General features: G+C 37.6%; 1 protein-coding gene across 1 annotated transcript in view; it reads right to left on the reverse strand.

Moving 5' to 3' along the window:
* Positions 1-11,486, reverse strand: part of LOC109463218 (ubiquitin carboxyl-terminal hydrolase 32-like) — a 37,372-nt gene that overhangs the window by 25,350 nt on the left and 536 nt on the right. Inside the window, exons 2-6 of the mRNA XM_019759951.1 lie at positions 10,414-10,537; positions 9,804-10,044; positions 7,571-7,698; positions 3,846-3,951; positions 230-351 (exon numbers count right to left, since the gene is read on the reverse strand). Coding sequence (XP_019615510.1) covers positions 230-351; positions 3,846-3,951; positions 7,571-7,698; positions 9,804-10,044; positions 10,414-10,537 — 721 coding nt within the window. The remainder of the gene's footprint in view (positions 1-229; positions 352-3,845; positions 3,952-7,570; positions 7,699-9,803; positions 10,045-10,413; positions 10,538-11,486) is intronic.

The raw sequence follows: 11,486 nt of genomic DNA on the forward strand, positions 1-11,486 counted from the left end.
TGCTGTAGTGATTGTGTGGCCCAAGAGCTACTGAACTTGAGATGGGCACTGCCCTATACCACCAGGGAGAACTTTAACTTTTTAACTTTAACATCATTCTTAGAAACATATCACATATGATATCCCACATACCTGTAATAGTCAATTATTGAAATCATATTCAAAACTTAAAGTAGCCGTTATCATTCAATTTTTGAAACATTAAAAACCTGTAACTAAGATTTCCCACCTGTGCAAAACTGTCCTTGATGACTTGTGGCACATGTCCACTGTCACATGCCAGCACCATAGTCTCCATGTCACTACGCTGCACATGGCTCAGGGCATCATTCGCATACAGGGCAAAGATGACTGCAGAAAGACACACATCAGAAATTTAACATTTTTAAAGAGAGAAGAAGTCTTCAAGACCTAGATTAGATAGAATGTTCTTCCTAGTAGTAGTTTCCAAGACTCTTACGTTCAACTTATTCTTTTATCCTTATATCCTATGTACTCAGTATGATATACAATGTCATGTACATGTAACATGCATTTAGCCCCATGAGCATGAACATGCAATAAAGATCCATTCTTTGGACAAAACATCAAATTGTATACAATTTCCTTCTAAGCTATATAACCAAGTTAATTTCTTGATTGTCGGATTCCCCCGATACATCTTCTTCAATTCTATTTTGAAAATTAAAAGTCTCTTGTACCATTCTGAGCACACACAATGTATAAAGACGAAAAAGTCCAGATTTCAATACCAACAGTTCATAGAGTCATTGTATTGCTTATTAATAAGCTATTCATTGAAATATCATTAACCATAATATGCAAAATTTTTGCTCCATGGATTGATATGCATTGCTGCACGGGACTGAAAGTCTGTTTTATTTTTCTATCTTGCCCTCCCTCTCATTGAGAAACAAGACATTACATTGATGTTGCCTAATACTAGGTCTTTTCAACATCGTGAGCCTAATCTTCAGGTAATGGCTGTCCTTTTTGTGTAAACATTTTTAAGGCTCAAAAAAGGTATAAGAGGATTAAACTATATTTTTCTGAAGAAAAGGAAGCCAACGAAGAAGATTTTGGATTGAATAACCCCAAAAAAAAGCTGCTGAAATATGATAAAAATGCAAACGTGGTGTAAATGGGCCCAACTGTTTGCTCCTTAATTTGCTGTTTTGTCCGGCCGGTGCCTTTATTGGTCAGACATGGGTGCCCTTCATCTAATAACACAACACACGCCGTAACTCATCATTTTCTCCTGGAATTAAGGGGGGAAATTCTGCCCTTGGGACTTGACCTTCGATCCAATATTTACTGCTGCTTCCTACCAGTATTGATCCAGTTTGGGAATGAAGTACAGTAATAGTGTACCGGTAGTGTAAAGCAACAAACACACAAAGCTTAAATTCATAGCTAAGAATCTTAGTATCATATATTATTTAGTATATGATAATATTATTAGTAAGTTTATTTGCACATTCATACATTACATACAGCATACATACAAAGTGAAACAATAGGATATTCTATTCAAAACAAGTGACTATTCTATTCAGAATGCAATCTTAACTTTTGAGGTTCTTTTGGGGGGAAAAAGAAGCTTTGTTTTTGTTTTTTTTGGGTGTTTTTTCACTCTTTATATAGCGATATTCTGAATTTTCCTGAAATCAAGCTGTTGTTATTAAGTTCCCATAAATAAGTGTACAGAAGGTTTCCATTCATTAACATCTTTGACATGGCATCAAGCTAGAATTAGAACGCAGTCATGTTAAAAAGATAAGCCATATTTGGATATTTGAAGTACATGATTGTATACATGTTGTATGACATTGTGACTCACTCATTTGCATGCTGCATCCACTGGTGGTACATAATTGTTCTGACATAACCATATTGTATCTTCTATTATTCAATTATGGGAGTGTCAACCATAGACAATATGGCTTTCCAGAAATAGATGCTTGATATAGTCCTTGATGTACATATTAATATGAATGAAATTTAAATTTCACTTAAGTCAAGAATCTGTAAATTGATGAATAGTATCAGACATTATCCATATTCCATTTCATTATACATGTACATGTACTGCGTAGTGAAGAAAAACAGAGTCACAAGTCTCAAATAATCTTTATGATGAGATTTTTTGCAAGCAATCATTTTGTAATACATGTATGAATACAAAAGATGGATTATTAATAAAATTCAACAACAGCTGCATGGTAAGATATTCTGTTGATGTACACTTTAGCTTCACTATTCTCAAGGGGACTTGCCTAAGTAGGGCTTGAAATACATTTTAGCATACTTAACTGGTACAGGTAAAACAGAAAATTACCTGCACCAGACAAATTTTACCTGTACCACACAGAATTTAGGAAGTATAATATAATTATGTGTATCACTAAGAAAAGGAACTAACTCCATTGTTTTATTTTTAGGTGATACCAGTCAATATTTTTGTACACTGTCAAAAAATTAGTACATACAATGTAATGTAAACCCAGTACTTGGACCAGTGCGCGCGGGTTATATATATAGGACCTGGTGAACGTAGTCTAAGACATCAAAAATACCTGCACAGCCCCAATTTTATCTGCACATAAGGTGCATATACACCCAGTATTTTGAGCCCTGCTAAGCCATAAGATCACTATTAGCTGATCCAGGTAAACTAGACGATATTACAATCTAGGTCAAAATCTATCACATGTTGGGGGTAAAATCTGAGTCAATCAGGAAATGTTCCTTTACAGCAACTATAAAATATCACCTGCCAATAGTGGTTCACAATGTCATATGTTTGTGGTCAAATGACACACATATCAAATTTGAAGATGTAGCTTACCGCACAAACTCAGAAAAATCTCCTATGTAGACAGCAGTAACGTTAACTTTGGCTCAATTTTGGCCATCCGACAACTAATTATTATTACATGACTAATCTCAAGGTTTATAGTCCATTAACATTCTTTACGACCACTCTGATGAGGTGATACAAAAATATGCCATTTTCTCACATCTACAGTACGATTCTACCATGACTTTATGACTACAACTACTACAAGTAAGGGTAAAATATCAATCTTGTGTTAACGATATTATGCTCCCAGACATCAAAGGATAATTACGGAGCCCTTTCCTACTGAAATATTGACATCTGGTCAGGATGACATTCCTGAATTATACATTTGAGGTAAATGAGGCGTGTACACCACATCTCCACCCATTTCCAAGACTCCTTCTTGTATTGATTTTCTCAAGACCATTCTTGGGATTAAGGCCCTGATGTATAGAAATGCACTGTGTGCTTCAGCACTGCTCATTTTGCCTTTGTTACGTGTGCAGGGGTCAAACTATGTTTTTTTTCTGCATACCTGCACCAGTGCAGTTAACACTGAAAATTACCTACACCAGACAAAATTTACCTGCACTACTCACATCATGATCAGACTTTGAGAAGTATGGATCATACTAAAACTGTTCAGAAACCATTGCCAATATTTGTTAGAAGAAGTCAAACCCAGTAAAACTAGTAACATGTATGTATGTTGTAGAATGTAGTATAATGCTAGACGTAGATATATAGTCTCACATACCACAGACTGTATTTTCTTTCTTATGTTGTTTGTAACTGCAATTAGCCCTTGGGCATGTATTTGCAATAAACTTTCTATATTTTTTTTTAGTTTTATACTTCATTATTCCATATACACCTACATTTGTTACCCAGTACATGGACAGGTGTAGGTTAGGTGTACGGGTAGACATCAGAAATACCTGCACAGTTCCAATTTTACCTGCACTAAGGTGCATATGCAGATGAAAGATCACAAATTACTTACATTTTATTTTCTCTTCTCTCTTGCCCCTTGTCAGCAGGACCAGACCACAGACCAGATCAGGGAACTTCAGACCCTTGGTGTTCCCACCAAATATGTCATAGATACGCTGTGGGGAGGAAAATATGGTAAAACCATGTGAGAACTGTGCAGTATTATCAAAATGTACTACGTGTTAAAACAGAAAGGCAAAACATACAACTTTTATATATAAATTTCATCTTATATTATAATGCTTCAAAATATTACAAAGAAGTTGAAATGGATAATTACAATTACATGTACAGTCATAGACATCTCATGAAAACTCCTTTACCAATCGGGTAAGAACTTTGACACATCAATCAATCAATCAATCAAACAATCATTCAATCAATCAACCCCCTTTATTTTGACTGGGATGCCCTGTCAGCCTACATCTAATATAAGACTACGAAGCTATGCACAGAGCTATAAAAAATGAATGATTTCAACTATGTCAGTAGAAATCTCTAGTCTTAGTCTTATATTTCATATAATATGTTACGTAATGTCCAAGAGACTGGTTTATCTAAATTACTCATGATAACTTTAAGCCTTTAAAAGTATGTTGCTGAAATGTTGCATCTAAATTACATCTAATCATAATTTTATGCTAATTAGTGGCTAGCTTAATCAATTAAGTTGCTTGTGGCATCATGATTGATTGACAGATACGTGACCTTTAGTGTAACCTTGCTTGGAATTTTGAAGAGGTCATTAATTGTAAAGCACATTATTAACTCTTATGGATTAGCAATTGTGGAATATACAAGAATATACAAGGTTTAAAGTTATATCAAATGTTTCAGAATAATTGTAGACCAGTATTAAAACAGGGATGTTATGAAAATTGAATCATGAAAAAATGTAGCTACATATTAAGAGAGACCTACATAAAGACCTACAGTAGTGACCTACTGTTGTGATATTAGTTGATGTCATAATAACCATTCTATATACTATATATATATATATAGTATATATATCAGCCAATGCAATTGCAACTTCTTCTTCTTCTTTCTGTTGCAAGCTTCCATGCTCATTAACTTGCAAGCAATGTTATGTGATTGAAGCTCCTTGGTTACGGCTCAAAACAATGCATTATAAATCTAATCATCAAATCTCATGCTGAGCAGGGCTTGATGTGACGGCACAGGTATTAATGACAAGTTATTGACCCAAATCTCCTTAAAGGTGCCCGATGCAGTTTTTATGGCTTCAAAAACAGATTTTTCAAAGTCAACTCAATATTCTAGTCACTTATCAAGCTATCTAAATCCAAGTTGAAACATCGCTACTAGTATGCCAAAGTATCCATGAAGCAAAAAATGATGAAAATTGTGACAGCAAATGGTTACTAGAAGGATTCTGGACTGATTTTTGGGATACCACCGAGAAAATAAAGGACTCATCTTGGTGCTTGTTTTAAATGCCTTAAGTATCATGATACTGATGCAAAAGGGCTAATGCGAGGCAGTATTCATCGGTGTAATACAGAATGACTTATTCGGAATATGGGCCAATTTTGCCATCCTAATACCTTTAACCACTACCGCTGTGTTTTTGAAATGATGCGCAATCACGGAGCAGTAAACTAGTATACTAGTGGACATGCATATGGCGGTTCCTTCTAACTCGTCACTGATTGCAATTTCTGTCTGATCCTTAACACTTTTCATAGATTAAACCAGCCAATCTAATCTGCAGTCATTACAAGTACTTCTCGACTATTATGTGGAATATGGCAGTCCATAAAATTTAGCCTTGGAGTTTTATCACCTGAAAATTTACAAGTTCCTGAGTTCTTACCCGCAACTTGTTTTGTCTAACCTTCAGGCCACACCAATTTGATTTGTTGGTTCTCTGTTTTTTGAAATATGAAAGGGCATAAAAAAACAAAAACAAGCCTCATCCAATGATAGCCCCAAATGGAGCAATGAAGTCAACATACACTCTTTGGCCTTAGCCACTTTTCAAGAGTTCAAGGAAGGATGGTCACTTCATTATTTTCTGATCTGCAAAATATTTTGAGCCCTGCAGGAAGTCTGCCGTTCAATTTGCATCCACACAGAGGTAATTACTCAGGCTTCCAGCCAGGGCAGATGACAAGAAAATCTAATCAGACAGTCATAAACGGTACCAGTTGCCATGGCAACTGCACGGAGTCCTACTGCGGATTGGCCTGTTTTTCCTCCAGATGTCTAATTTGGTTTTTAAACTGATTACCAACATAAAAATACTCCAAAGGATGTGGAAAATAATACTGACATGAGACAGATGGTTATGAATACCAGGGTATCAGTAAAAAGATGATGGAGAACATCATGCTGACAAGAATCCTCCTTTTTTCTTGGCCATTTCAAAAATGACTTTCCCCATCTGTATAGTCAGTACTTAGCCGCCCCTTGACGTAACACTAACAGCGGCGGTAGCTGGCTATATTACACCAAGCGACTGCACACATAGCCTTTGTACCTCTACAGTACCTCTAAACGTTGTTTACAGCTATATACTGATGATGCCCCTACTGTACTTGGTAGAGTTCTACACTATGATAGTTCTAGGAAAAGAATGCATGTGTGTTTGAACACCTCAAGTTAGTTGATAACTCTGGCACTTGAAGGCATGCCTAATTAAGTTCTTTTCTGAGCTCACCGGGTATTAGGTATCTAGTACTAGTAGTTGATGCATCCAACAGTTTGATCATCATTTCATCAGACTTCAAATCTTTATTTTATTATCACACATAATGTGCATAAAAACAAACCCTTTCTTTCAATGCATGTACATGAAATTAGGCATAACAGTCAGTGTTAATTCCAACAGCAGTCAAAAAGTCTGTCATCAGTTTCACACCATGGCCCATCATGATCACATTTGATCAAAATGTTCAACAAGGTTGTGTTCTTCTTATCATCCTTTTTTCATGGACGTCAAATTTGTGTTTTCGTATTTTCTGAAATTATTATAATAACTAAATAAGAGATTAAGTCTAAAATCAAATGGCCATCGTAAAATGTGTGAGCTACACATAGTAGTAGTGAACATAGTAGTTTCAGTTCAGTCGAATAAATCTACATATTACTATTGGTAATAATTACAGTTGATCAGTCAGACGGTTTGCAATCTACTGCCCTTCAAACTAATCAGTACCCTATATGTCATGCCATGCCTCCCACAATACAAGGGGGTCAGCATGGGGGTTATGAATATGCTGTTCTATTGTAAAGATACAGATTATGCTTTACACTAAATTCAGGAAGGCTACCTAATATGTGTTATGCTACATTTAGGATGCCGACAAATCATGATCGATGTGATAATTCTGAGCAAGTTGCTTGCTTAGAGCAATACTGAACTGAATGTCTCAAAAAATGACAAATACTTCCTTGTCTTCCTACCGACTCTATTATGCGAAAGGTTGTACTGGAAACACAACATTAATTTAGCTTGGCCTTTGGGCCATAGTAACGCCACACCTTCATCATACATGTGCCTTTTACTGCTGAAAAGGGGAGGGGATGAAATTGTCTACAAATTGATACACCACTAGATGTGGTAAACAACTACAGAAGCCTGCTAAACGTGGTCTGTAGCAGCGTTACGTGGTGTTCAAAAGGCTATCACGAGACCGATTCACGTTCACGGGTCTTTAATGTCTAGTGCGGTTTCACGGTTAGAGCTTAGATCTCTAGTCTAGGCCATACCTCAGCGAGCTTCCCTGGCACAGAGTCTCCCAGTACTTCCCGCATAAACACCGGCTTGGTCATCAGGCCGTTCAGGTTGGACGACCTTTTAAAGGCCGCCTTCAGCCGCTCTAACTCATCGTTAGTTACTGTAGATACAAAACACGCAATCGTCAGCGTACAAATACAAAATGCCATCAAAATTATATCACTTCCCCTTCATCTGTAAAATTTGCGTCGCAGTGCACAAGATGTTTTTTTTTTTTTTTCGAACACCGTGACATGTATGGAACATCTTACCTCTTTTGATGGCCTCTTCGTACGAGATAAACGACGGCTTGGATTCTCTTCCTCCCATTGTGGATGTTTAGAAGCGAAGTTGGGCTAAAATGTCACTAAAACAGGTGGTACACCTGGCGATGTTGCCGACGACAACATTCTACCTCCCTCCACCTTCCTCCATATTGGATCACGTGTGCTGCGTGACGTCACCGATGGTCTCGTGCCCAGGCGCAGACTACGCTGCTCAACATCTCGTACCCAGCAAATCTCCAAGCAGATGTTGAGGTGAAAGATTTTTTAAAATATACTGATAGCCTAGGCTTCTCTGACGGTTTGAGGAGAGTAGGCTAGCTGTCAGAAAACGAGATAGGATGACTCTGCTCTGTCCCATAAGTAGGTGAGCAAATATTATGATTCTTTGACACATGTATTTCCAGGGTGGGTAGTGTACTGACTAAGCTATGGGAGAGAGTAAGTGAGTAGTGTACTACAGGTAGGGTCATAGTGGTAGTCAAATCCAATACAATTTATTGAATATGACAGGGAATATGACACACTTATTCAAACCAGCTAGACACACAAGGCTAAAAGCTGCAGCTGAGCTTATGTGCATGTGTGGTTTTAGCCTACCAAAACCTACTTTAGCTAACTGCCAAATCTCTTTTGCCCTTTCCACAAATAGAAGAGGATAAAGAGACTAGGCAGCTAAAATAGGTTTCTGGTAACCAGGCTGGTATGGTGTTAACCTTACTTCAAATAAAGTTAGAGGCAACTTTATTTCTTGTCTATATCAAAGTCTTTTACACTATAAGTATTGTAAATTGACTGGTGAGTGGTGGTGAAAATTTTATAGTAACCATCAATTTTGTAAAAAAAATCCCATAGATACATATACAGGACAGCAATAACAACAATGATGATGTATTTAAATCATTTATTAAACAACAAAAACAACCTTCTCTAAGTCAGGTTCATCGTACAGTACAGTCATTGTTTCAAACAGAAATGCAGGAGCAAAAATGACCACTGATATTCCGGTTCTCAGTTTTGACTATTATACATGATACCAAGAAGCTTCCAGAATGTCTTTGATGATACCCAGTTTCAAAATGCTCCAAGTTTTCTATATAATGTTATCTATACAAGTAACAATCCAGTAGAGGCAATAGCACAAAAAGCTGGGTAAGTCAGAGGGCAACAAAATACTAGTATGTCTGATACATGATCTGAGACTTAAGTGTATTCTTCAGATGTTGGAAATGCCTCTTCATAACACATAACTGTGCTTAAAAGTTTGCTTTTCTAAATTCTAGTACAGTGTATTTTCTACTGTTGTTATTGCTATTACTCTATACATCCATGTGTATCCTTCTTCATCCATTTTACATAATTTTTACTTCCCAATCCATGGCTTTTTCACTTGAATAAAACTCTTGACACTTTGAGGTCTATCTTTGTAACATGTCTGGACGACTGAGGTTGTAATTTTGTAGCCTGAAGCCCACTAGCAGCACGTCACAGTCTTCTGCTTGCTTCTTCACTGCAAACCTGAGGACAGAAACATATGAAAACATAAAGATCAAGATCCAAGCCATTACTAATTGCCCTTACACATCTAAATAAGATTTTTTTACAAAGCAGGGTCAGACTAAGATCCAGTGGGTGAACCAATCAAAAGATGTATAACCAATTGTTGCATTGAACAAAGCATGAGTCCATGAAGGTTAGACATCCAGGTAATGAGATACACAAGAAAATTGTTACTAAAGCAACTGGATAGGTTTTGAAAACTCTATGACAATAGGTTTCAAGAAGCATCCATTTCTTTTCGTCAATAACATAGGATTTCAAAATCCATCTACAGTAGATTTGCTTGGGTAACAATTTCTTGTGTATGAAAGATACAATTACATTGATCAGCTGTAATAAGGGAGCACGACTATCAGAACATAGCAGGGCTATCTTCACGTACCATTTGCCACCTTACACTGCCGGATTGCCTCATTAAAACCCTCACAGAGCGAGATATCACTCTGGGACTGTGCACACTGCAGGAACTGTTGGATCTCCCATCCGCAGGGCTGCTGTTGTTGTTGGTTAGGTTGTTGTTGTTGTTGTTGTGCTGGCTGTTCCTGGTAGGTGACGTCAGGCTGGGAGTGGGAGGAGCCACCACCGCTGAAGGCTCCAGTCACGGCATGGCCAATCACATGTCCCTGACAATTTGACAAACAGAAGGGATCTTAATGACTTTTTTGGGCAAAGAATGTTGGGCAAAGTTAGTCCATATTTTTTTTTTATCGCTTCATGAATTTATACACTTTACATCATCAATTTATACATGTGTAGTGTAAAAGAATCACCTTATGATATGAAGGAAATCATACTGGGTTGGTAGAAGTAGCCTCTACCAGGCTTCGGGAAGTGGCTGGAAAGGTTGAGTAGAAAATGGCCAAACAGATACCTTAAGGGGAGTTGGTCTGCGAGAGAGTACAGTTTGTGCTCAGGAACTCTTTATTTTTCCAGCGGCTTCCTGAAGCCTGCTAGAGACTATGCAATGGTAGAAGATGACCAGGTAAACTTACGACAGCAGAGCCCACAGCTACACCTCCGGCAGTGGCAGCCATCTGTCCCATCAGTCCTGGACCCTGGGACACAGGCTGCTGCATCATGGGCTGGGAGGGGGGAGGGTGGGCTGGCACACTGCTCCTGGAAAATATATATATTTCTTACATATATGTGTCACAAATCAAATATCCTGTATCTATTATGGAAGAAGTGCATAAGCAAGATGCATTTTTATCTATTATTTCAAAAGAAAAGTTACATACAAAAGCTCATCATCAACGCTCTCGGTCCAAGTTATCATAACAAAAAATATGACATTTTACATGTTGGTTGTGGCGGCTTTTAGTTACATAACCAGGGGTTTTTCTGAACAGGGGAACAAGGGCGCTGCCCCTCATGTAACAAACCAGCGCCCTCATATCAATTTTCAGATTGAAGCCTAAGTCTTTTTCAAAATCATCTTTTTCCAGTAAAAATACAAAAACAACACCACAGAACAATAAATTCTAGCATTACAAACTATGTTACTCTCATAAAAATTCCAAAATCTTATCACAAACTTGAAAATTTAGCTCTAGTAGTAAAAGTTTGGATGGAATAAACAATGTTCATTGAGAACTTGCTCAAAGACTTGTAGCTAGACCTCCTTCATTTGCATACTATAGAACAGGCTCTGAAGTGAAACATGAGACCTGAGTTTGTAGCAGCTTGGATGAATGTGTTGCAATTGTGCCATGGGAAAGGTTTCAGCTTGTAGCAAACCCAATGTTGTCATCTGGAGCTACTAGTTACATTGATCACTAATTGTGTAAGTGTATAAAGGGTGATTTGCAGATTGTGTGTACTGTTGATTGTACTTATATTTTATAAGGGAAATATGCAATGCATGAATAGAAATTTGGGAAAGGTATTGAGGTTATTAAGAGTTCAAATTTTCCCCCTCAAGTAGCCTCAAAATGTCCCATTTCAACTTCAAATTTTCAAAGGCTTCACATGGCCGAAGGGGGGGATACCCCCCTTCCGCACCAACCCCCCCTCGGTCGCTTCGCTCCCTCGCCATGATACTGCTCCCTCATGCCAAATTTCTCTA

This window comes from Branchiostoma belcheri, unplaced genomic scaffold (genome assembly GCF_001625305.1).
Source record: "Branchiostoma belcheri isolate BF01 breed outbred unplaced genomic scaffold, Haploidv18h27 scaffold1, whole genome shotgun sequence".
NCBI classification, from domain to species: domain Eukaryota; kingdom Metazoa; phylum Chordata; class Leptocardii; order Amphioxiformes; family Branchiostomatidae; genus Branchiostoma; species Branchiostoma belcheri.